This window comes from Ambystoma mexicanum, chromosome 1p (assembly GCF_040938575.1).
Source record: "Ambystoma mexicanum isolate Mex_15411 chromosome 1p, UKY_AmexF1_1, whole genome shotgun sequence".
Classification (NCBI taxonomy): domain Eukaryota; kingdom Metazoa; phylum Chordata; class Amphibia; order Caudata; family Ambystomatidae; genus Ambystoma; species Ambystoma mexicanum.
In genome coordinates, this window is record NC_090921.1 from 1,012,656,502 (window position 1) to 1,012,683,431 (window position 26,930).

The 26,930-nt window shown below is 48.4% G+C and overlaps 1 protein-coding gene across 2 annotated transcripts in view; it reads right to left on the reverse strand.

Annotated features, from left to right (window-relative positions):
* The window catches only part of GLG1 (golgi glycoprotein 1), a 1,453,447-nt gene extending 1,428,732 nt beyond the window's left edge, over positions 1 to 24,715 (reverse strand). For both annotated transcript variants that reach the window (XM_069655141.1, XM_069655148.1), the window contains exon 1: positions 24,375 to 24,715. In XM_069655141.1, coding sequence (XP_069511242.1) covers positions 24,375 to 24,659 — 285 coding nt within the window. In that variant the 5' untranslated portion in view covers positions 24,660 to 24,715. The remainder of the gene's footprint in view (positions 1 to 24,374) is intronic.
* Positions 24,716 to 26,930: the final 2,215 nt, after the last annotated feature.

Below are 26,930 nucleotides of genomic sequence, written 5' to 3' on the forward strand. Positions count from 1 at the left end.
TGTGCATCTGTCTTGGAATGATCATCAATGCAGTAGTGCTGAGTGAATGTGTACTGAGCTCCATGTAGCTGCTTTGCAAATGCTGTCTAAGGGGACATTTGCAATAAATGCCAGAGTAGCTCCCGTGCTCCTAGTGGAGTGGGCTCTTGGCGTGAAAGGCAGTGTCTTGTCTGACAAGGAATAGCACAGTTGTATGCATCAGACTATCCATCTGGAGATGGCATTCTAGGAAATGCAGTCCCCTTCTCTGCCTGGAGCTATTGCGACAAACAGTTGGTCTGTTTTCCTTAGCAGTCTGGTCTGGTTTACATAAAGTACCGCCTTCCTTAAATCTAGTGTGTGGAGTTTTACCTCAGCTGGGCTTCTTGGGTTCCGGAAGGAGGCCAGAAGCTCAATGGACTGGATCACATGATATTTTGAGATGAACTTTGGAGTGAACCTAGGAGCAATACGTAAAACCGGTTTGTCTTGGTGCATGACAAAAAAAGATCCTGCACTGACAATGCTTGTAATTCACTAACTTTTCTTATGGGAGTAATAGCCACCAAGAAGGCAGTCTTGTAAGTTAGTGAGTACTACATGGAGATCCCATCCTGGCGGTGGGTTGAAATTGGAGGGTGGAGTCTCTTTACTCCCTCCATGAATGCCTTGATGACAGGTACTAGATCGAAGTATCCTGAAACTAAGAAGCTGAGTCGGGGAACTGCTGGAAGATTTGGCACCCTGAGCCCACTGTCGTCCTGTGGGACCTGCTGCATCTGGTCGTCCTAGAAGGTCTGCGAAGATTTTGACCCAATGGACCAACTGTTCTCAGCACCTCCATCAAACCCTGCAAGTAAGCTCTCTCAGAAGTGTCCCTGGGCCAACCAGTGGGCTGGCCAGCTTATGCAGACTCTTTGCCCCGATACCGCCGCCGTTCAAAACTTGGTACATCGCTAGCTCTATGTTCACGGCACTCACACCGAATTTCGTACATTTGCCACTCCCAGGTCTGAAGGGAAGCGAGTGCGCTAGAACTGGAGTATACGTGGTTACCATGTTGCCCAGCCGTGGTGACAAACTTTGCAGATGCATAGCATTTGTGTCCCTCTTGCCCCTGAAGCCTGCTGCAGCGAAACTGGCCTGATCCATCCACCAGAAACGGAGAAATCGCCACTGTCACGCGGGAATCATCGCTGCATCATCGTCGCTGAAAGCTGCTGAGCTGCCAAACTGCCGCACTTGAACCTGCAACCGAAGTGGACTTGGCTGCTTAAGTTTGGTCCGGAGTGCACCTGGGGTCAGTGAGTAATCGCAACCCTAACCGGTGGCCCCTAGCACCTCAATCCATTTTTAGGCATGAGTGGCCCCTGAGGGCCCCTCTCCTTTCCACTGCTAGTGCAAACTATTCCCAACTCTTGGAATCGACTGCCCTCAAGTGGAGGCCCTCTTGGAATAGTGGTAACCTATTCATCGCCTCACTTACCTTCCTGAGCCGCTACATACCCCTGAAGAGACCCCGTTTTGCCATTTGAACTACTGTGTACGCCAGCAGTGCAGTACATTTGAGCAATAGGCTCCACCCTTCTTAGGGATTGGACTGCCTCTTAGTTAGGAGTGTGTTGGATGCAGAAGGGACTAAAGACTATTTGCACTGCTCGTTTCCTTCCCCTTTTAGGTCGGTAACCCATTTTGTGCATTAACCCTTGTATATATGCATTTAGATAGGATTGTATTGGCTTAATAGTATTACTGTGATTCGATTTGTGTGTTGAAAGGCCTTGAAATGGATTTGTAAAATATCTACACCTGACAGAGTCATTTGTAAGTGTCCTTTGCTCTGTGTGCTCATTGAGGTCTTTGTCACCCTCACCACTCCTGCGATCTAGTCTTGACTGCCGCCAAGCTACCTTGATTGGTCTGGCTTGTTCAGAAGGTTACCCTGTTCCAAGAAACTAGACTGGCCTTCTGAACCGCTGCCCACCAGGTCAGAGTTCAGAAATCCCTCTTAATACCTTGCTGCTTTGATGACTATTAGCTGGCCCCTCAGCACCAGCTTAAATACATCCAACACCATATGGTGGGGTCTCGGGAGTCTCGTTCTCCACAAAATACATGTCTATTTGGTCTCTGATTAACTCAATCACAACAAGATCCTGCAAGACCTCTGATGGGAACTTCCGATTCCAGATCTCAGCCTCCAACCCCCCCCCCTCCCCACCTCACCACTCCCCCCAGACACCCCTCCCCCATTTTGCAGTGCAATGAGCACCCCCGCTGTCTTATCTACCGCATTCGTCTGATACAGGTGAGACCCCCTTAATCTTCAGATTCCCTTGGTCTATTTTCCATATGCGAGTTTCCTGTTACATAATAGATTCTCCACCCGCAAGAGTTACTCTAGCTTCTTACTCTTGACAGGGGTATTTAAACACCATACATTAAAAGTCAGTACCTTGAGGGCCCTCATCTAACATGGAACCCTGGATTCTCCCACTGGCCAACGGATAGCAGATTGTACCGCTCCCCTCTGGCAACCTCCCTCTCACAACATTCCCCAACTTGCAACATTTCTAACCAAGTCTCCCAACCCTGCCTATTCCTACCCCCTTTCCATGAGGAGGGCTTGGGTTCTTAAGACTGCTCAAACGTGTTGCCCGCCGCACATTGTCCTCAATACCTGATAAGAATTGTGGGGAATGCTAAACCCCACCCTTGGATCCCAAGTCGTCCACTGCAGAGCGTGGCCACCCCATGGTCATAAATTGAAACCTGCGTTTCATACTGCAGAGCGGTTGGAAATCCCCTGCCAGTAAGCCAATTATCCGCTTTACTCCCTTCCAGTGAACTTAACGAGTGGTATTCGATATCAGGATCCATAGCTACTCTTCACATCTGTATCCCCTTGCCTTTCTTTGTTACTTCCTTCCATTCTCACGGCCTCCTGCGACCCATTTCTCCTCTCTGAGAGCTGTCCCTGCCCTCTGGTCTCCTCTTGGCAAGTTCAGAATCTTTTCTCCTTCGTCACAGGTCATGATCCTAGGTGGACGTCATTCCCACGAGAACAGGAGGCCAAAGGAAATGTCCATATGTATCTGACCTGTTTCGAGCCAGGAATCTCACCACTGGGCCCAACAACCTTTTTTGTAGTGTAGTTTGGGTGATATCTTGGCACAGCTGTACTATCAGTCCATTGATTCTCAATTGGTTTGAAGATCTTGCTGCGCGCAAATTATTTTCGTTCTGGTTGTAAAACGTTATCACTGCCAGTATCCCCGAGTCACAAGCATGGTTACTACCTCTGTGGACTCACTATGTACTCTAACGATCTGGACTGTTCTTTCAAGACATTTGCTAGAGTCAGCGTACAGTTGCTGCACTACGTTGTTTCGATCCTTGCGCTACTGATTCCAAAAGATGTTTGATCCAGCTATCGGCTCTTCACAAGCGGTTTTCCAAATCTTCGCACTGGAGCCCCAAACTGTGCGAGAGGCATTCTATAGAATCGTTCTTTTGTGCATCTTGTTCCTTATTGTGGATTGGCCTTCCCATAGGATCTGTCCTTTCTTCAAGTTTAGTGACATCGGTTTTCAGTTCCTGCACCGACTTTCATTCCCTCCAGCACCTCGGACTGGGATTCAAAAGAGAAACTAGTCCTGGCACTCAAACGAGTTCCGCATGTCTTCTCTATACATCGCCATTGCCCCCCTCTTCCCAGGTCCCCAGCGGCTGTGCTTGAAGTCTTTCTCCCCCACCTGCTACCTGTGGCGATGTCTCCAAACTCCACAAGTTCCTAATGCTATTCTCTTGACAAGCCGGGGAGGGGTTGACCTGCAGTCGCCACTTTCCCTTTGTTCTTAGGCATTAAGGCGAACTGGGACACTCATTTTGCAACTTCTCTGGTGTTGTCATGATTCCTGCCCCTCATGTCCCAGCCCTCCAAGATGTCAGGCTGGAGCCAGGCCATGATCACCTACATGGCCCTCAAGGGCCTCTCCATCCCTCCAAAGACCCACTTGGAGCCAGACTTGGGGCTTGTGGCACCAGACTCACTCCCATAGGATAACATTGGGGATTGGACTTGTAGTGCATTGATGGGGACAAGATGGATGCCCCCACATGTTTCGGCATGTGCAGTCTAGTCTTGTGTGGTTCAGCTCAGAGACACCTGGGATACCCAGAGACTATTTAAGCCACGCCCAGGCTGAGAAACATGCTTTGCCGTTTCTGCACCTGCAGCGTGACGCTCATCGTGTTCGGATCGGTCTCCAGTAGGCCTGCATCTTTCTTCTGCGCTCAGCTCCTGCAAGAACAAGAACACCGTTAGGAACAGCCTTACCTTGCAGCACTTCTGCCCATCATTCATCGCTTCTTCTGTTCTGCGGGTATCTCGGCGGTGTCATTCCCATCCCGGCACGCCGCTTCCTAAGGAAAAGGGAAAACAGAAAAAAAGGCAGTAGTAAGCATTCAGCAAATCTTTGCTTATTTTTAAAGACTGTACGAGCTTCAAACGCTTACCTGAATCCCAGCCGCTGTGGGGGGAACTGTCTCCGGAACTTCTCTTCCATCTGCAAGAGGGGAAAAAGACACTCCAGGTTAGTGTGGAAACATCCAGAGGCGCCGAGTACCGTGCTTACTCACCGCATTTCTTCATAACCGGCATCCATGCTGAAAACGTCGCAGCACCTAAGACACAGAAAAATAACTCAGTTCAATGCAAATACGAAAGGGTTGCATCACGCTCTCACTCACCTTCAGCGCTACTCATCTCAGCAGCATCTAGCCATCATCTAAGGAAGGAAAGGAACGAAGTTAGAGAACTGTTCAAAAGACATATACTTACCTGTCGGACTCTTGCCAGTGAAGTAACTAGGCAGCACCGAGCCTGCATCCATCAACGCACCCCTGCGCTGAAAGCAGGACGGAGAGCACACTTTCCAAGAAAGCAAGGTGAGCTGTGGATCAAAGGGAAGGGTTGGACCCTGGGAAATAAGGGGATCAAGCACACAGACAATAGGGAGTTAAAACTCTACCAATCCTGTGTTTCAGGCCCAGTCTCCAGTCGAGTAGACTCAGGGAAGGCTTTGAGGTCATAAGAAGTCAGAACAGGCTGAGAGACATCCCCGTGGATACCAGGTGAGCATTAGTTGTGGGAACCCCAGCCTTTCAGACGTAGAGAGCCAGGGGGGTGGAGGGGGTGGGGGTGGTGATCTCCTGGTGCGCTATATAGCAATTCAGCCTTTCTGTCCAGCGATCAAAAGGTAACCCCTAGTTTTCCTTCCTCTGCCCCCACACCCCCCCAACCTGATTTCTCCTGGGAGCTGCAATAGTTCTCGCTGGATGTGGGGGTGAAGAAACTGCTACAGTGTAGGGATCTCCCCTCACGTACCAATCGGTGACTGCTTCTGCAGTATCCTGGCCCCCCCCCCCCCCAGCCTGGGGGGCAGTTTCCTGCCTTCACTGCCCACGAGCCTGCCAAGACTCGAGACCCTTCCAATGCAGCAAGTCCTGCTCCTCCCCCGGCATGCGTTCTATCCAGGCCGCCTTCCCAGCGAGAGTTATGCAGGGGGATTGTGGGGGGGCCTCCCACTCGGTCCTTGTGCTCTATGATGCATGAGCCCATCCGGGAGTGCCCAACCCTGCTCCTCAACTCTCCGCCTCCTGCTGTTATCAGGGACTTACCCCACTCAATTAGATCTTCGCTCCTTGGTGCCGATATAATTCTGTCCCCGGGCCCGCACCGTGCTTAGGTCGCTAATATTACGACCCCCCCCACCCCATTTACTGCTCAGGGGCCAGATGTGGTGTATGCGGGCACCTGTGTTCACTTTGGCGACCTCCGCCTCTGTCAGTCACAGGGGCCAATATGACCGAGGCGCCAGAGCGTTCGACCACTTCCCTCTCGCCAGACACTCGTGTCAAATCTGTTATCCCGGTGATGGCTTGCTCCTCACTCTGGGAGTGCTGTTAATGCAGTAAGATTGACCACCGATTGCCACGTTGCTTTATTGCTTTGCTATGGTTGCAGCCTGGTGGGGACGGAGCTGTACATCAATGTCTGCATCCGCCATCTTGGAATCATGTACAATATTTGAATAGTTTAGGCAAGCATAATCATCATGTTCACCATTAAAAACAAAATATTTAATGCCTGGCATAGAGCAGGACTTTGAATAAGCTGCACAGTAGTCTACTTTAAACCCAGCACTTCTACTGGTTTGAGGAACACCAGACTAAACCTACACCCACTCTTAATCTACCATCAATAAGAGGCAGCATGAAGGCCATTGAGACAGACGGGGCATGCTAAAAGGATGCCAAAAGTAAACCAGTATGAACCAGTACATAGTTGTAGTTCATTGGTATAAGAAACTAATGCATCAATTTCCAGTTTGGAGATTCAGCTTACGAACATAGCAACATCGCAACTTTCCAGTTAACCACAACTACAGCACAAGGTTCACCCTGGGCATTAAATTTGTTCACAGATTAGTAAAATGAGCTATGCGCAATGTAGAAGCGATAAATCAATCATCCCCGAATGTTCTGCACCCTGATCAATATAAAACGTGGTTAAAAAAAAAAATGGTTGCAAATTCTGCAATCTAATCAAAGCATCACACATGTATCTTGTAACTGCTGAATCATGGCTTATAAATGACCAGACCGACCAGATTCCTCAGGGCCATAACATTAAAAGTTGATGAAAAGGATGGTGGACTAGGTACTTTCCAGAAGTACTTGCCTGCTGTGCCACCATTTTCAGACCTAGCTGCTGGTGAAATTGTCTGCACACAAACCTTTGCTAGTTACAAGCTCCCAGGGTCCAACATACAATACATCAGCACCGCGATAGACCCTTACAATTCTTGCTACAGACCTGACTGCGGATTTAAAAATCTGGACTCAACTCAGTCATAGCAGTCATAAATACTAATGTTTTGGTGGAGCTCCAGCTCACACAACTGATCAGTGGACGAACATGGAAAAGTACACACCTTAAGAGTAAACTTTATTTCAGAGAGTTCATATTTAAGTGCATTAGAAATCTTTGCAATCAGGGTATTAAATTAGCATTTGCAGTCCATTATTAGGACAAAAGTACAGCCTCTAACCCTCCATTTAAAAGGGCATTGCAAGGTTACATATCTATGATGGAATTAACAAAAGCTCAGACGATTAGTAATACCAATATGCCTTTGAACTAGCCAGATTCAAGGCATACAATAAGCAGCTTTTGCTATGAAATTCTGTGGGTTTGCCAATCAAATTGACACTTGTGTAGCAAAGCTAGCTCTCCAAGTTTCCCCGTTCAATGAAAGCACAGCTCGCCCTGCGTTCCTCCCTTGCCCTTGGGGCTCTCCACCTTTTCTCTGTTCACTTCAAGTGCTAATGGTTAGAAAGTGCAGCAGTAATCATCTCCTCCACTCTGTGTCAAAGGCATGGATGGGAGCGCTAGGCAAACATTTCTTTTTCAAATAATTGCAAACCACAAGTAATCAGGGTGATCATTTTAGTGATACTTTTTTAAAGCTTTCTATAGCGTGTCTGGCAAAGACCAGCATGTCAACTTTTTTTAAAGTCAGTCAGGCAATGCCATGCTGAAAAAGTTTATGCATTATGTAATTACAGTATTGATAATGTAAAACACTGCACCGTCTCCCCGCCTTACAGTAAAGTTTAGGTTAGTGTATCAAAATCAGTGTCAACTAGATTTCATTTTGTTGGGGAAAATGCATCATTGATGAGTGAACATTTTTGAAAGTGTACATAATCAAATGCTTTTTATGGCAAACCTAGTACTTGCTGGTTGCATAAATTTGTGCAACTGGTGCTCAACCCATTAGCTACCGTGAAATTGAGATGGCCACAAACTACAATATTCCACCTGGTTTAGCCAGTTTTGTGCTTCCTACACCATCCCTTTGCTTAGTTCTTGCATAATGAATACACACAGCTAACTAGATATTTACGCAAAGTAATGATCAATAGTTCCATCCAGTCTGTACATCTATATATCTACTGCACTACCATAGACTGTAGTCAGTCTTCAGAGGTCGCTTTATTCGATTGCATTATATATTAGAACATGCAGGAGACAGCAGGCCAAACTGTTTTCCGGCCCTTTTTAATCATATCCATTTATGTGTCCATTCATGCAGCTAACCTTTTACATTTTACAGACACTGCTCCAGGGCTCGCAAAGTCTCTTCACTCACATAGTCTAGTAGATATTATTAAGGGGCGAGTACCGTTTGCAATGAGTGTTCAAAACTTATTTATTTAACATTGACTGTTTGCAGTAAATGTCAAATAAAAGGGTCACTGTGCATGGCTGGCTTCTGGGTGGAAGCAGTGTCCCAAACAAAGCTCATTTGTTGCAACATGCACCATTTCACAGAAATCGTATTTAAATTCGTCGTCATCCCTTGCTATGGGTCGGGTCCATTTGTCTTAGGTCGAATAGGTAAACTAAGTTACCCAACCCGCAGGTCTAGCTGAATTTTAAAGAAAGATAAAGGACTGACTCCTCGCACTAATGCTTTATTTCAGCGGTATGCCAAACTGCTGTAGTGTTGCTCATTTCATGGCTTGGGTACAAGTAACTTCTGGTGACAGTGACACCAAGTACAACTGCTAATCAAATGGGTCTGTTTGCTCATCAAGAAAACTAATGAGCAAACTAATTTTTGTAAACTAATTTATGCCTTTAAGTAGGGGTGTCACGGTATTGGTTTTATGGCGGTAAGATGACCTTGTTGCCAAATGACGGTATATCATTGTTATCGCGTTATAGCAGGTGGATTTACCTAATCTTAAATATTTTCTTAACCTCATTAGTGCCAAGGACGAGGTATCTCGTCCTTGGAATTCCCTCCGTTGCCAAGGACGAGATACCTCGTCCTTTCAGGCACTCTGTTTTGTGCGATCCCTGCTAAGCAGGGATCGCACAAAAGTAATCCAACACATGAGCTATGTGAGGGGGAGGTCCCCCCTCACTGCCAGGGGGCTGGATTACCTTCAGTTTCACGTCGGCATGCGTAAAGCACGCCAATGTGAAAGTAATTTTCGGGCTGCTGCGGTGAAAATAAAAAGGAGTGTTCACCTTTCTCCCCCTCGATCTCCGGCTGTATTTCAAGATTCTCCCCTTTCCAACGACACCCTGTGACACAGCATGGCTGCCCGCAGATCGGGCGCAGGGCGATCTTACAATAAGCAGCCCTGGCCCACCTGACCCCCAAAACATGGCGGCACACATGTGTACAACCTTGGGGGCAGGTGGCTGATCGGCCCCCAGGGAAGGGGGCAAAAAAAAACAAAAAAACAGGGATGGTGGTGCCGGGATTTTTGCCCCCTGAAATGGTGGTGCCCTCCCACACCAAGTGGAAAGGGAGGGCACCCCTTGTAGCCCTCCATGGGGCAGATTTATGCCCCCAGGCAGGAGTATATGAGGTGGCCCAACATCCAATTGGGGGGTGGGGAGAGGGCCACCAGGAATTAGTGTGCAGGCCCCCCCAAAGGATGGGGCCTGCAGGTTAGGCCCCCCCTTGGGGCAGATGGCTGATCTGCCCCCCAGGGAAGGGGGCAAAACAAACACAAAAAAAGTTTTTTAAAAAAAAGGAATTTTGGGTGGGGTTGGGGGGCCACCAGGAATATATTTTACAGAAAATGGGGGTGGCCCTCTCCCCCTCACCCCAAGGGGAAATGGGGCACCCCTTGTAGCCCTCACTGAGGGCAGATATCTGCTCCTAGGAAGGGGCATCCGACCCCAGGGAGGGCTGCATGAGATGCCCCCCATGCATTTGGTGTGGGGGTAGAGGGTCACCCCCCATTACATTAGAAAATTACCTGGCGCTTTAGGGTGCCCCCCAGCCCACCCTAAAGTGTAGTGTGCCTTTTCCATTTTTATTCTTTTACAAATCTTGCCGTGGCGCAGAGGGGCACATTGGTGTGCCAATCTGGCGCCGGGGTGCCCAAACCTTACTGCCCCATCCACTGGGGGGCCCGTCACACCATTTTTGGGGGCCCTCTAGCCCACCTCAAATGGAGGGGGTGTACCTCACACAGCCATTTGTAGGAAGCCCAGGGAGGTGCCCCTGCCACCCTGGTCCTGAGCCCAATCTCCCTTTCAGATGTCGGTCTTATCAACTTCCTTCTCCTGCTACTCCTACCAGCACCTCTGGCTCTATTCTCGCCATCTCTCTGGCACCCTACTCTCTGACTACATTGCCACCTCTGCCCACTCTTGGACCCCTCTACCACTTCTGCAGGGCGCACCTCATGCCTGTACCCTCCACAGAAGCCTTTCAAATGTGGCAACCTGCTCCATGGCGTGACTTTCAACTCCTGCGCTGCTGTCAAACACTTGTCTGACGTCTGCCATCGCCTCGAAGAACTTGACCTGGATGCCCTCTCACAGAGACACGGTTCACAGCCAGCTCTGTCATGTGTTTTGATGCTCTCCTTCGACATACAAGATTTCCCCCCCTCACCACTCCTGACTGACCACTTTCTGCTCTCCTCTCACCAGACACGGTCTCCCCCAGGCTAAGCCCTCTGCAGTACTGCCACCTACCTTCTGTCATTCGGCCCATGAAGGGTGTGTCAGTGGATGCCTTTGCTACTGCTTTCTCTGCTCCTCCAGCACTCAACTCACTGACACAGCCCTCTCTAACCTGCATCTTTCTGTCTGCAACACTCTGGACGTCATTGTCCCAGTCATGAGAATCTGTCTGAAGCCTACCTCCAAGTGCAAATCTTGGCATGACTCTGATGTCGCCACCCTGTAAAGCAAGTGTAGGGTGGCTAAGAGGAAGTGGAGAGCATCAGGCGCAACCTCTGATAAACTGGCCTGCCACCTGCTCCAAAAGGCAATGCAGACTGTTGTCCTGTCCAATAAGAGTCCACATCCAAGCCTGCATCTCTGCGGCTTTGGTCGGCCGAACTCAATCTGCAAGGAGCTGGACAATTCTTGTGCAGTCCCCAACCTCTTCTGTTCCCTCCCAGTCCCTCTATATGCCTTTGGCTTCTCACTGCACTAAAACTCAGGACATCCCGTCCGCTCGCCTCCCCCAGCCAACCTCTGGCAGACTGTTCCTCTCCTCCTCCCTTCTCTCAATCTACACCCAAGGTTTCTAGACAAGTCTGATCTATGAAAGTCATCCAAACAGGTGCTCTCCTGCTACTCCAGAACCATCAAGGACCACATTGCAGAAAATCGGCCGAAGCTGGAGCGAGGGCGTGAAACCCTCTTGCCACTGGAACTTTCCCCTCCCTCCTCAAACACTCCCTTGTGCACCCCTATGTAAAAAGCTTTCTGCCGATCCTACCTATCCGGCAAACTATCACCCGATTTCTCACTCCTTTCCTGGGCAAACTCCTGGAAAAGCTGGCCATCAGCCAGCTTACTCTCTACAATAAATCTGTTGGTTGTATCCATGACCATCAGTCTGGCTTCAGAGCCGCCAGAAGCACGAAACTGCTCCCCTGAACACCTGTGAAGATCTGCTCACTAATCTTTATTCAAGCCTTCCTTCTGTCCTCATCCTCCTTGACATTTCCTCTGCTTTTGACAGTCAATCAAGCCATCCTGATCGACTGAGAACCTGAGCATCGAGGATCAGGCTCTGAAGTTGTTGTCCTTCCTCCTGGACCAACCCTCCCAGGTCCAACTTTGGTCCTTTCTCTCCAAATGTGTTCCAGGGCTCTAACCCTGGCTCTTCAAGGTTTACTTAGCACATTTGGCCCCACCTCATCTCTACCTTCTCCTCTAACTTTCAGTGTTGTGGATCACTCAGCTCTTTCAGGCTCCCCTCAGCCTCCTCTCGCACATTCCAGACTGTATCCGCGATTCAGGATTGGTGCGCCTCCAACGATCTCTGCCTTAAAGCCAGTAAAACAGACCAAGATCCTTCTCATTGGGACTCCTGCTCCCGCATTCCCTCTCAATCTGGCCACCCTCCTTGGGTCCTCATCATTTGCCTATCTGTGAGGCAAACACATTGGTGTCATCTTAGACTCCATTCTCGCCACCTCACAAACCTTGCCAAGGCGGCCCACTACCAGCTCCTCCACCTCAGAGGCATTCTTCCTTTTCTCACTTTCCCCCAGAAGCTCACCTTCTCCAGACCCATGGTTATCTTGGCTGGACTACTGCAACAGCATCTCATTCTGCCTTGCTCTACTCTCCACCCTCTGCAACTAATCCAGAACAGGACTGCGAGACTGGTCCTTGGCCTCAAGCCTATGGACTGTATCTCCAGCCCCAACATCACCCCGCTGGCTGCAAGGATCACGTGCAAGACCCTCTGCATCGCCCACAAGGATTTTTGGGGCCGGTACTAAATCCAAATCTCTTCCAAAAACACCTTTGAATCCTTCGCTCGGCCACCTCTAACTCGGGGTGAAGCGCTTCTCCAGGCGGAGAGTGGGGTAGATTCCTTCTCCTCTGCAGTGCCATTCTTTCAAACTTGAGCCGGACCACCTGAAGTTTTGAAAGCAGCTTAAGACATCCCTTTTCACCTGCGCTTTCACTCCCCCTGACCTACCGGTCTACTGCACTAACTGGGAGCCTGGCTACCCTCCGAGTCTCACTGGGTACCAGGCTTCTTCACAACCAGTAACCCCTATACTGCTCCTCCAGGCCTACAGTGCATTCAGGGGTTGCAACTGTAATCCTACAGGCACACTTGTTTACTACATGTTTATTACGCCAGATTGAGCTTGCGATCCCAGGAGTATTAGGTGGGGAAGAGCAGATCCTGGGTTGGGGGGGGGGGGCATGCTGCGGGGGTGGGGGTGGGGGGGGGGAGCCATGGAGATTAACATGGCCATGGGCGATCAATTGGTGGGTAAATAACCAAAACCTACAAGCTTTGTGTCCCTCACAGGCCATGGCCCACATAGCTGTACTTTAATTCAATTGGATAGTAAGCACCACCTTATAGCCCGAATTAACGAGTCCCTGTAGGTTTTACCCACAAGAGTAGGGAAAGTGTTTAAGCTCAACGATGCAGATCAAGCGAGCCTGGGCTTACATAAGCATGCATAAGTATACAGACTCTTAGGCAGATTGCCTTTCCTGAGGGGGTGGCGGCAGGATCTTCTGTGCCCCAGATTTCTCCTATATACTCTAATGCAACTGTTTTGCCTCAGGTGGCACTAAAGCTGAAACTAAAAAAAAAGGGAATGAGAGGAAAGAAATGAGGGACTGGAGACACATTGGGGAAAGAATGAAAAGCCTGAAAAGAGGAAGAGGGGGAGTGAACAAGATAAAATGAAATAAAGCGAGGAAGCAGGCATATTTAGAAAGAACAAGGGGGTCTATGAAGAAGGGGAAGCAGAAATGGGAACAAAAAGAAAGGAAATGAGAACTAGCAGGATGGGTAAAGACAGCAAAGTAGTGAGTGGCGGGAAAGTATTAAAACTTGGGTAAGAAGGCAAGAAGTGGAAACGAGCAACAGAAGGAAAGAGTGAAAAGGTATGAGATGTTGAGTGAGAATATACATTTGTAGAGAAGGATAGAAGGCAGAACGTAGAGCTAAAAAAGAGCAAAAGGCAGTGAGTAATGAGGGAAATTACGAAAAAGGGTGAACAAAAAGGTGGGACCAATCAGGAAAAGATCGCAAAGTTAGGAGATGTGGCAAAGGGAATGAAGACCGAGAAGAGATAAGGAGGAAGGACGGCATGAGTGAAAATAGTCAGTGGGAGTGACAAAAATAAATTGCATAAGTTCCGGTGCAAGTCCTAGGGATTCGGCAGACACGTTAAACCAGATTCTGGTCACAAAATAAATCACTGTTCTAGATGAGAACCTGCCATGAATGCCAGGAGGATAAAGCGGGCACTCGGCACACATGGGCCTTTGTGGAACAGGGAAGGAACTGCTGCTAGCATGCAATACCCGCCCTAGGTGCCTCTTGCTGGCAGGGGTCTCTGAAACTTGGAAGAGCTCCGTCACAAAGCACTCCCAGGGCACAGTATCGACAGCGATTGCGTGAATTATGCGACGTCGTACAGTGAGACACTTGTTGCGCTTGTTTAAAGTATGACAATTCGGTTGTGTGATGTAGCCTGCACAAGCAGTGTTGGCAACTTCCTGTGGCTCCCTTGCTTTCTATGAGTGAACGGGCTCCCTAATGTGCTTGGGCGTAGTATTGCCACAGCAAGCCACCAATATACGTATTTATATTCGGTATGTGTGTTGGTGACATTTACAGGAGTAATAGGTTGAAGTCAGATGGTGGCTCGTACAAAAGCAACATGGAGAGCAGGGTTTGCTCTAAACATGCTAGCTTCTGTACGGAAGAAACTGCAGGAACTAGTTTCCTGCCCTTGAAAGGGGTGCAGCAAAGCTGCCCTGCAACTGCAACCCTCATAAGGCGTCTAGATCACCACAAATATGCGCTGCGCGCTCATTTCCAGGAAGGTAGTCATTTGCGCTTTGACAGACATTGAGAGGAGTGGACCAGCTGGCATAGGCGGGCAGGTGCGCAGGTCTCTGCTGGCTCCGTAGCACCGGGTCTGCCAGTGTTTAATGCTAGGAGATGGATCAGGGAAATGTCTGGCAGGCTGGTACTTCTGCAGCAACAGGAGAGCAAGTCTCGGGTGATGGCAGCAGGGGAGGTGGCTCTGGTGCAGAGCACCTTCTCCATCTGGCGTCGGAGGAGACCTGCGACTGCTAAAAAGGCAGACTTTTATTTAGCGCGCAAAGCCGAGGGGCATCTAGGCGCTCAACTTAATATGGTTATTGTAAATGCTGTCCAAGTTACAACACAGTTCATACGTACATTAGCCCTCTATAATACAGAGAGAATACATACTTAGGAAAGCTTGCCTCTTGTTGCAGGAACTACATCAGAGGACATAGTCCATAAATGAAATACATACATGGGAAAGGTTACCGTTATGGGGAATTACATCGGAGTGCATAAGAGGACAGTCAGTGCATAAAAAGCATACTTGGGAAAGCTCACCTCTTGTTGCGGGTAACTACATCAGTACATTATGAAGGACAAAATGTGCATAAAATGCATACTTGGGAAAGCTTGCCTCTTGTTATGGGGAACTACATCAAGACATATGGGAGACACAGGTGCGTAGGATAGAGTCTTAGGAAAGGTCGCCTCTCGCATTAGGGATGGCGGGCAGAGTATAAATGGTAGACATAGATGCAAAGCCATGTGCTCCATACTAAACGAGCTGACCTCGTATTACAAGTAACTAGGTAAGAGAACGTATGAGGAACTTACAAGCTGGCGGGATATAACATTAGAGGTGGTTGAAGGCATTCGTCAGAAGGCGCAAACTATGATTAAAAGACCAGTATGACAGAATGCATGCAGACAGCATCAGTGTACGCATATTGGAGTACAGTAAAAGCAGAGTTGTACAGTAAAATTAAGCCAACCCGAAAATGTGTCACAACCACAATACAAGATTTAGTAACTTTCATCAATAGGTACAGATAATCAGAAAAGCCTCCATTTCTCTTCAATTCCTTATACAATCTCTAAACTGAGAATGTATTAAAGTTCCTCTGACAGGTCAAAAATACATGCCGATTAGCGCCCTAGCGAAAATTACACTGACTGCACAAGGCTGGGGTGCCCTTATAAATCACTGAAAGCTGGTCTGGTGTGTAATTTTGCCCCAGTTTGTTGGTGAATTCAACTTTATTCTATTCTACTTTATTCATTAATGAAAAAAATTTACAAAAAAAACAAAGCCCATAAAGAGTCCCTTCATATGATTGGCCAAGTAAAACAAACCCTGTGGACCTCATCCTGGTAAAAGACCACCACAACCCCCCCACAGACATTTTATCACCACACCTCCAATAAGCCATTTCTAGGTTCTTGATTTAACTGGCAAATAAGGTGGGCAGGCTCTAGTAGTTTAGTGGAAGTAATCTGAGATACTTTTACCCTCAAATTGACACATTAACCCCTTAAGTGCTAAGTGTGAGCTACCTCGTCCTCAGTACTACGATTGCAGTGCTGACGAGATAGCTCCGCCTTTTTAGCACTTTGCAATCGCACAAACGCAAAATCCAACCCCTGGGCTATGTGAGGAGAAGTTCCTCCTCACAGCCCAGGGGTTGGATTTCCTTCAGTTTCAAGCCAGCATGTGTAATGCGCACCGATGCGAGACGGACATGAGAGCGACTGTAAATTTCACAGCCGCTGCCATTTCCGGCTGCAGCTGTGAAATGGAAGGTACGTACCTCTGCCATTTCCAGTTGGTTTTGATCGAGGGAGGTATTGTTGGAAAGGAGAAGACTCTCCCTTTCCAACACCACCTACCTTGAAGCATTGCGGGGCAGGAATCGCTCAACCAGCAATGCCACTAGACCACCAGGGATAATTTTCGAAGTGGGGCGTTGAGGGGGGCGCTTTGTATATAGGCGGCCCCCTCCTGCCCCAAATGGATGGCGCGTGTCATTTAGCCCTCCCTGGGGTCGACTGTCCTCAGGTCCAGCGATGGTGAAGGGGAGCCCTGACGGCTTTTCGGTCCCTGATCTGTTACAGCTTTTCCCTCCGGGTAGGAATGGGGACCCTGCTGGGGCTCCCTGGGAATGACGCTGCACTTGGGGATGGTCAACCCACATGGGAGACAACCACCCAAGGCCAGGGACATCACCGCTGACCATCTTAGAGCTCTGGCTAGGCTGCATTACAGAAATAAAATGTATTCTGGGAAGGGATGGGGACCCTGCTGGGGCTCCCTGGGACTGCTGCTGGACTTGTGGAAGGTCTTTTCCGCCCAGGTAGGTGCACCCACACGAGGTACGGTTTTCATCGGGACACCTGTGGGAAGGTAGGACATGTGTTGTTGCCGGCATGTTTTGGCGGTTTCCTGGTGGCAAATGTCTGAAAACTTTTTTTAATTTATACAAACTTAACCTGGCACTTTGGCTGTCTCGACGATTCGGCTATGGGTTCGTTATCCTGGAGCTGTTGACCTCACCTCCTCGGCCTGTAGCTACTTGTATGGGCTGCATAGGTGTCCGTGCATTTGTTGTCTATTCGGTCGCTTGTGTCCCTCTGTCCTGGGTCCTCCGGCTTCCCTGTACCTCCTCCAGGTCCTCTTCGTCAGTTTCCTCCCCTTCTTATCCAAATAGGTCCTGCACTACGGAATTCCATGCCGCTATTTTTCGGGCTGTTTCCCCCTCCCCTCTGCACTGCTCTGATCCACTCTGCAGTCTCCGCTAGTGTCCACTTCCGGAGGTCAGACCACCATGCCTCTATGGTCTGGCCTTCTCTGGATTTCCAGGACATGGCAATCCTTTTGGCCAATATGCAGGTCAACTCTTTCATTTTTGCTAGATGCATTTTGTCTCTGCCCCCTCGTGGGAAGACGCCCAGCAGGTACCATTCAGGGTGCTCCGCCTATATCTGAAGGCCAGACTTCGCTATTCTGGTCCTAATGCCTTCCCAGAAAGTCTGTACCACAGGGCATGTCCAGAACATGTGCACCATGTCTGCTTCAGCAGCTGAGCATCGGGGCACCCGCTGGGGTCCCCTCTACGCATCACGGTCATCGTTTTGGGTGTGAGGTACGCCCTGCGTGTTACGTACAGCTGTGCTTGTTTGAACCTTGCGTTCCTAGACACTGTCTTTGGGCATCTCAGCACCCTACTCCATTCTTGGTCGCTGAATGGTTTGTGGAGTTCTTCCTCCCAACGTTGTTTTATATGCAACTCTTGTTCGGTGTGGGGGTCTGAGCATCTGATCATATAGTCTGGAGGTAGTATGTGTCCCCTCTGATACGTCATATCACATGTCCAATGCTCCTGCTGCCGCCTCTTGGTCTTCCCATTCTAGCCATCTATTTTTAATTGAGGATTAATCCGTTATAGAGGATAAATTGGCCCTCATGTAAGTCGTGTTCTTCCACCATCTCGTGGAAATCTGCCCATCTCCCTTCTCACGTCCCCGATTTGCGCTACACCTTTGGCTTCCCACTGTGTTAGGCATGGACACAAATATGCTGGCAACATTCCGATTAGGCCCGCCAGGGGGATTTGTGCTGAATAGGGGTCTTCCATCCCCTGTAATTTCCATGCTCTGTGCCACAACCTTGCTGCGAGGTTAAGCAGGTACGGCAGGTTCCTAAGCAGGGGTTTGTCCAGCCACAATATTTCCCTTGGATAATATGGTTTCAGTGCGGGCTAGAAATTGGTTGCATCAATAGTTTCATCTTCCCCTAGCCATTTGACCACAAATTGCAGCTGCCCAGCCAGATAGTATCTTTCAGAGTCCGGCAGCCTAATACCTCCTCCTTCATAGTCTCTCTGTAGGGTCTTCATTGCAATTCTGCTTCTACCCTCTGCCCACAAGAAGTTCCTTGCTATTGCGTTTAATTTTGTGAAGAAGGTTCTAGGGATGCTATGCGGAATGTTTGTGAAATAATATAGGCGTGAGAGTACTACCATTTTCAGGAGGGCCGCCCTACCCATCATTCCCAGTGGTAGTGTCCTCCAGAAGGTCATGCATTTTTTTTTTTTTCCAGCGCTGCCTGGGTGTTATGCCGGTGAGTCTGCAGTGTCATGGTGAACCTCTATTCCCAAATATCTAAAGGAATGTGTTACCCACGTTAGGCCTACGTCTGGGAGTTCCGCCGGGGGAATCCACCTCAAATTTGCCAGGGGGAAGATCAAAGACCTCTTAATTATTGCTATATGAGAGTCTGGTGTATGCTCCCATTGCTTCTAGGAGGCAGGGTAGGCTAGTATGCAGGTTTTCTACAAATAACATTGTTTGCATATAATGAAATTTGGTGGAGCACTCCGTCCACCTCTACCCTGTGTCTCCGTATTCTGCTCTAAAGACTGCCAATGGTTCAAGGGACAAAATATAATATTGGTGACAGTGGGCACCCTTGTTTTGTTACTCTATAGATCCTCCAGTCTTTCGAGATATATCTTCCTGTCTTCACCCTGACTCTAGGCTCACTATACAGTAGCCTAATCCATCCCAGGAACCCTTCACCAATGACAAAGTGGGCGAGGACCTTCATCAACCACCCCCAGTTCACCGAATCAAATGCTTTGACTGCGTCGAGAGACACCATAGCACCTTGGTTTGTTCCATCTATCATGTGATGTAGTCTACAGAGGTTCCATGATGTATTCCGTCCTGGAACGCAACCCGTTTGATCTGGATGTATTAATGTGGGGATCACTTGTTTCAGGCGGTTTGCTAAAACTGCCGTTAATATCTTGACATCCTGGTTTATGAGGGAAATCGGCCTATTTCAGTGCACTTTGTGGGCAGTTTCCCCGGCTTAAGGATCGGAACAATAATTGATTCTGACATGCTAGCCGGTAATCGTACACTTTCATACGCATCTTGAGGTCTCCAATAACCTTGGGGCAATGGCCTTTAAACTTTTTATAGAACTCTCCTGGGAGTCCATCTGGGCCCGGGGCTTTACCTGTAGGGAGTTCTGCTATTACACCCGCTATCTCTTCCTCTGTGTGGGGGATCATGTATTTGGGCCTGCTCTTCTGTTAATTTTGGCAGCCTTATCTCTGCTAGTGCGTTGGTTATGTCCTCAGGGTCCACCTCCGGGTTAGGGGCATATAGTCTTTCATAGAACTCCGCAAATAACCGGTTAATGTGCTCTTGGCTCCTAACCTCTGTCCCAGTCTCATCTTCTAGCACTGTAATGCACTCCCTTTTATTTTCTTGCCTAGTGAGCCAAGCCAGGAGTCTACTAGGTGTGTCCCCTTCCGCATGTAATCTTTGCAGATACATCTCACAATTCAACCGTCCCAACTTCTCCCAGAGTTCCATACACCCTGTTCTCAACTCCATCAGCTCCCCAGGCTCCTCTCCCGCTACCTGCACCCTATGTTCCTCTGTTTCCATCTGCCTTTCTAGTGCATTAAGTTCTGCTATGGCCGCTCCCTTTAGACCTCCCATTTTGCAGATTGCGGTCCCCCTTATTACTACCTTGAACGCGTCCCAGAGTGTGGCATTACACTCTACACTTCCTTCATTATGGTCAAAATAGTCATCTATTGCTTCCTGTAGATGTTCTTGGAATTCTCCATCTTCCAAAGCTTCTGCTCGAGTCGTCACGTTGGTATTGGGGCCTTCTCGTTTGTGTGCGCCCATGTTGCAATATTGGAGCGTGGTCTGAAAGCGTTCCGGCTCTAATATTGATCCCTGTAAAATTGTGCAGCGTTTCAATACCCGCAAGTATGTTGTCTATCCGTGTAAATATTCCGTGGGCTGCGCTATAGTGTGTGTAAACTCTACTTGCCCCATGTACCTGTCTCCAGATGTCCGCCAGCTTCAGGTGGTCTAGGGCTCTTTGCAGTTCCTTGGCGGGTGGTGCTGGCCTCTTATACTTGTCGTCCAATCGATCCAGGAGCGGGTTCAGGGTGCAATTAAAATCTCCGGCCCAGATGAACGTTGCGTCTCTGTATTGGGCCAATTTAGGTGTTAGTTTTTTGAAGAATTCTGCCGTGTCATGGTTTGGAGCATAGGTATTAACTAGGCACACTTCCTTATTTTCTAGCATACCATGCACGATCACCATTATTCCTTCTGGGTCGATCTTTGAGTTGGAACGGCACTCTTGGGGCGATCCATATCAATACTCCCCTTGCGTAATTTGAATATGTGGCACTATATACCTGCCCTCCCCATTTTTGCTCAACCTTAGACTGCTTCTCTCGCGTCAGGTGCGTTTCTTGAAGCATTGCTATCTTGACCTTCATTTTGTTCAGCCAGGCGTAGACTCGCAGTCTCTTAACGTACGCGTTAAGGACCCTCACATTCCATGTTGCTATTGTTAACTCATCCCAGCTCATGGATGTTTGTTATCCTGGCTTCGCGGTCCCATGGCCTCACATTTTTGCCCACTTCCCTGCTGTCGTTTTCCCTGCCGCTGGCCGAGGACGCCCTCGTAGGGCTCATTTTCTTCCGACGGTTGCGTCTCCTGGATCTTTGCTGTGGTCTGTTCCAGTCACTGTGTGCTGGTGTTTCCCCATCATAGTCATTGTCATTTCTTCTGTCGCCAATGCCATCTTCCAACCATTCATACCTGTCAATAACCCAAACTATAACTAAAGAACCAACGCCTAGCCACCCTCCCCCTGCTTGGGCCTCACCGCTTCTCTCGCCGTGCTCCTCTGGATGAAGCCGACTCGCCGCAGCGTGATGCCTTAAAACTGACATCTGAACTCTTGCACTCTTCCTGGGGTTGCGTTTTGCTTGGCTAATGCGGCTTAGTGGGGCTGGTTGCTCCTTCATGTTACTTTTCTTTTCCTGACTTTGTTTGCTAGGTACTTAGCCAGAATTAAAAGGAGCTATCTGCGGATCTCCTGCCCAGGCTGGGCCCTACCTCTATTAGAGTTTCTTTGCTCTAGTTGGGGGGATTCCTTGAGCATCCATCCACGTGTAAGCCTCTTCCGTGGACTCGAAGAAATGAGTTTTCCCCTTATGCATCACCCTCAGTTTAGCCAGGAGCATATATTGTATCTCTGCCTTTCTGAGGTGTCCATTATCCATCACAAAAGTGGAAAACAATCACTAGCCTGAAACCATCCCGATGCCAAGCCGATATATGGCCAGCGACAATCATTAAAGAGGCAGCCAAAGAACTTGCACCGGCCATCAAATCCTTCATAAACTCCTCCTCTTGAATCTAGAACAGTCCCTACCAACTTGAAAGATACTTGGACACCTTGACCCCGACATTCCCACAAACTATAGCCTCATCACCACAGTGCTGTTCCTATCGAGAATTCTTGACAGGGTAGCCTATCTCCAAATACAGACTCACCCGGAAACAATCTCCTGGGCTTGCGACAATCACGGTTTAGACCCAGACATGAGACAGACCGAAACTGCACTTCTAGATCTGAAAACGCAAATTGATGATCAAATAGATAAAAGGTAACAAAGCTCCTCCTTTTGTTAGATCTGTCAGCTGCGTTTGACCTCGTCAGTCACAAAGTCCTATGTAACCACTTCATCTCTTCAGCCTACTTCTCTGAAGAAGCCACAGCAGGGATACAATCCTTTTTGGATAATTCCTACGTCCTCAGCTGACCCAGCACCGGTGACATGCAGAGTAGCACAAGGCTCCTGTGTGTCACCAAGGCTCTACAATATATAAACCAAGCCATTGTTTGACGATCTGGATCTCTTGGGTGTCACCTACACTAATTATGCAGATGACACCCAAGTCATTATCCAGATTTCTGGCAATCTGGACAACGACTCTACTGAATAAGATTAACCTCTTCATTCAGGCATGGATGGCCACTCATGGCCTCTGCCTCAATGATGAAAAGACTGAATTACTATTAACCGGCTCACAAGCCAAACTAAAACGCAACACTACCTTCAACAACTCCTCCACTGACGGCATTAACATCCCGGTCTCCAAAGACGTCAAGACTCTAGGCGTCTACCACGACTCCTCCTTAACTTTAACGAAACAAGTAGATGCTGCAGCCTCAGCTAGAGCCTACACTTGTAAATAAACGCCTGCACAAGCTGCTCCACCTTTGCCAGAGCGTTGATCCTATACTAATTGGATTACTGCAACACGCTCTACCTAGGAGCCAGCGAAAGAAATTTAAACAAACTTCAGGTCTTGCAAAATAAAGTCAGAGCAGCCCTCAACATACCCCGATTTCACAATATCTCTGAAACCAGACACAAAGCCGGCTGGCTGTCTTATCAAAAACAGAATCTCCCTCAAAACCCTGACTCTTACTCATAAGTGCCTAACGAACTTTGCACCTAAATATCTGGTCTGTAGATTCACCAAAAGTCATTCGTCCTGACCCACTAGATCAGCCCATCTACGCTGCCTCAAAGTCCCTAGGTATAATCTGAAGAAGTCGGGAGGCAGTAGTTTTCTTGTACTAGTGTCCACACTTTGGAACTCCCTATAGCCCTAAAAACTATACCCTTCTCCCAATTCAGGACAAGCGCCAAAAATTGCCTTAGCCCCCTAGAGACCAATTAACACTCACTTTATTTTCTTTGCTTGTATAAAACATGTATTATATTCTGTTCATGTAATTTGCCAATGATTTAAATGTTATCTTGATGTTTATATATATGTACATATGAAACCTCTAACTGTCCCCTTGTACAAATGTAACCAAAACAATGCGCCCAGATACCCGAGGGGTTGGTGCGCTATACAAACAACTGTACTTTTCACCTATTTTCAGTGTACGGGATCACCAGAAGAACTTTGGCATACACTGGATGTAAAGAGGTCTGTACTGACGTATTTGAAAAGACTCAATCCTTTTCGAAAACAAGTATTTGTTACATTTGAGGGAAGCAAGCGGTCCGGTGAGAAGGGCTTCTGTTACCCTATATGGATCAGGTGGACATTTCGGAGGCACATGATGCAGCAGCGCGACTGCCTTTAGAACAGACTTGAGTGCCAGGGGTGGAGTCAGATTTAAATAATAAATCAGTGGTGGAGTGCGCTCCCTGCATTTATAAAGTGGCCTTTTAATTGTCTTCGGGTCATGGCCCCACCCTGGTGTGTAAAAAGCATCGGCATTCCCCACGTGCTGGGAGAAGAGGGGCGTGGAGGTAATGTGGGGATGACTTACCGGTAAACTAAATTACTCAGTTCTCATCATGGTACTTGGTTCACTGCCCTTTGATCCCAAAAATCGCTTTTATAGATCCATGATATACTTGGTGCGTGTACGTAACTGTGCGCCTAACTGTTGAATCGCGGGGAGAGGTGGTACATGTGCTTTCGAAAGAAAAAAGGGTGGGGTTAAAAAAATTAATTCAGGAAAAATTAGTTCCCTTCATAGAGGCAGGTACCTCCACAAATGTGAAGAGGAACAAAGTAGGGCTGCGAGTAATGCCGACATTCACATAACTGCCCATTGACAAGGACCGGTCTGAACATATCACGTCACCATAACGAACGCCAAAGAGTTAAGTGTGCACTCTATAACCCCCTTATAGTGAGATATGGCATTTATATATTATATGCATGTATTATGTGGCGTTGCCTATTACAGGCACTCCAACTGCGTTGAGATTAGCCATCCCTGCCATACTATGAGCAAACCGCAGTTTGCTCGCAGGCTGTCACTCGTGTAGTGACAGTCGCGAAACTTTGAAAAAAGAATCCCTCTTAGCTACTTTCTACTGACCGGACTACATGAGACGAACATAGCTTCTCTTCACTGCAAAGCACTGCCAGTTAACTTGAACCACAGCGCTCGTCTAATTCTGGTAAGTGTTAGACTGTCTCATTGGTTACCAACTCTAGTAAAAAGCCCGACATCCCAGATTCAAAGCTAACTGCCTCCACGCACACAGACCTTAACCATTCGCCTTAATTCAACAATGGCTGGATTGCAAAATACGACTAACATCGCTCACCTCGCGCACGTCCTGTAGGCACTCCAGCACGGCCAGGTTGTTATTCCAGGTGTGTTTGGGACAGACACGACTCACGTCTTCCCGGCAAGCCTCTTCATCAAACAGCTTCCAAGCGGTGGGGCCGCGCCGCACGGAGGCCACCGCGGCCTGCGGCTGCTGTGGTGCCGCTGCCCCCCCGGCCTGGGGTACCTCTGCCGCGGCGCCCTCCCCGCGAGCCCTTAGCGCCCACACCCCGCACAGTAGCAGCAGCATCCACAGCTCCATCCCACGTCCACAGGCCGACATTTTGGAACCAGCCACGGACGCAACGGAGGGTGGGCTTGGTGACGCTAGGCGTACATAAAGTGCGAGAATGACGTGTACGGAAGAAAAAAGGACACTGAGCAAAAAGCTCAGATTTGTCACGTGAGTGGTCCTGTCTCCAGAAAGTGACGTGAAAAAGGTAAAAGCCAAAAATATATATTTTTTTATTTTTAAATTTCAACAAAAGTTACATCTACCAAAAAACGGGTCTGTTTAATTCTATTGCAATTTGATGTAGTAACTATGGGTTTCTTTATTAGTAAAAGAAAATTAGTGTCGGTGCAGGGAGTAAATGTTCTATTATAGCCACGCGTTTTATTTATATTGCTGTCGGGCCTTCAAACAATTATTGTCTAATAATTGTCACGAAGAAACTATCTATTGACGGCAGCCTGGAAGCATGCACAAAGGCGGGATCTGTCTTCCTGCAATATTAGATACTACTGGGTCAATTACTGTTGAAACAAAAATAGGACTGTTACGCCCTGTGGCGGCCATCTTGGTACGGAGTGCTTTAACTGACACTAATGATAACGGTCCCCTGTGACACAGTCTCAGTAGTAATAATATGTAAAATATGTCACGATTTCCCCTTGGACTACAACCGTGAAAACAGATGACACTTACATATGTGTGTCTCCATTCAGGGTAAAAGAAAAGAAAAACAGAATAGAGTTGAGTGTAAAATCCCATTGGTCAAAACAAACAGGAAGCTTTAACTGATTGCTGTACAGTACCAGTAGAGTAACCTGACACCTGGGCCGGTTACTCGCCAGTATTCTTTATTAGGCTCAGTCCTTCTCGTCACAGTACTTAATTGTACTGGTCTGATCTCTATACCAGGAATACATTCCATCTTTTACATTTATCCCATATGTCCCACCACAGCTTTCCACTGAAAACATAACACTCCGAGCCACGACCACCATTGACCCAATGCCACCTAACAGATCCCTGTTAGTATGGTGGGGACCAGGATCCACTGCCAGTCGGGGCACTTGCTATTTTCTTAGGGCTTGTGACATAGCTCTCAACCATTTGTGTGGCAAAGGCGGGTGAAATCACCCGATTTTGTTTTTGGTGGGTGAGACGCCCATTGAAATGAATGGGAGTGCTGGAGGCTTGGCAGGTGAGTCAGCCTTTTACAAGGCGGGTGACACCCGCCAAAAGCGTGTGAGTTGAGAGCTATGTTGTGAATGACGGGAGACAGATGCGGGAAGCTTAGCTGTGAGCTGCGTGTTACGGAGTGAAGTACACCCTGTGCGCATGCGTGAGCCAGAACGAGGGCCACGCATGTGCAATCAATAAAGGGGATCCCGTGTGCAGCAGTTGCCGCCGGCAGCCCGTAACAACCAGACGTGTCTGAGTCATCTGTCCAGGTACAGTGGGGCCTTGTTACTGGGATGTCCACGGGGCATGAACAAACATGTAGTTCTCAACTCACACGCTTTTGGCGGGTGTCACCAGCTGTAACAGCTGACTCACCTGCCAAGCCTCCTGCACGCCCATTCGTTTCAATGGGCCTATCGCCCGCCAACAATAAAATCGGTTGTTTTCACCCACCTTTGCAACATAAATGGTAGAGAGCTATGCAAACACAACATTGGTGACGAGGACGGGCCTGAGGAGAGAAAATCTCAAGATCCCGTTTTTGATCTCAGAGCATTTTTCTCGACACTCACTAGACGCCATCTCAAGATCCCGTTTTTGATCTCAGAGCATTTTTCTCGACACTCACTAGGCGCGGCACACGCAGGCCGCCATTTTGAAAACAAATGGCAGCGGCCCCTCACAGGGTGCTCGTACGCCGTTTGGAGCAATTTTTGGATACACCACTGCTGTTCCAGTTACACACGGATGGCTTTGGTTTTATGTGCAGTTTGTGGACGTGTGTAAACTGTACAGCACATTCAACCTAAGGAAGTGATTGAAGGACCTTACCTCACCCTCACTAGTGTGGGCCTACAAGACATTATACCCTCCTCGCGGGTCATTTTTCTGGTTCCATCGCCCTAGAGCAGATTGTTGTTGAGTGAGCCTGCCTCACACTGGACCTGTGCGGACAACTACGCTGTTGGTGCTGACTTGCGCATACATGCCAACCCTCCCAATTTAATGCTGGAGACTCCCGATTTTTCTGTGAAAAATATTGCTATTTTTCACGTTCTCCTGCCTAAAATCTTTGCCCAATGCATTGCTATGGCAACATTTTTGTCTCCCGATTTCTCAGACAAAATCTCCCTCCCAGGTGCA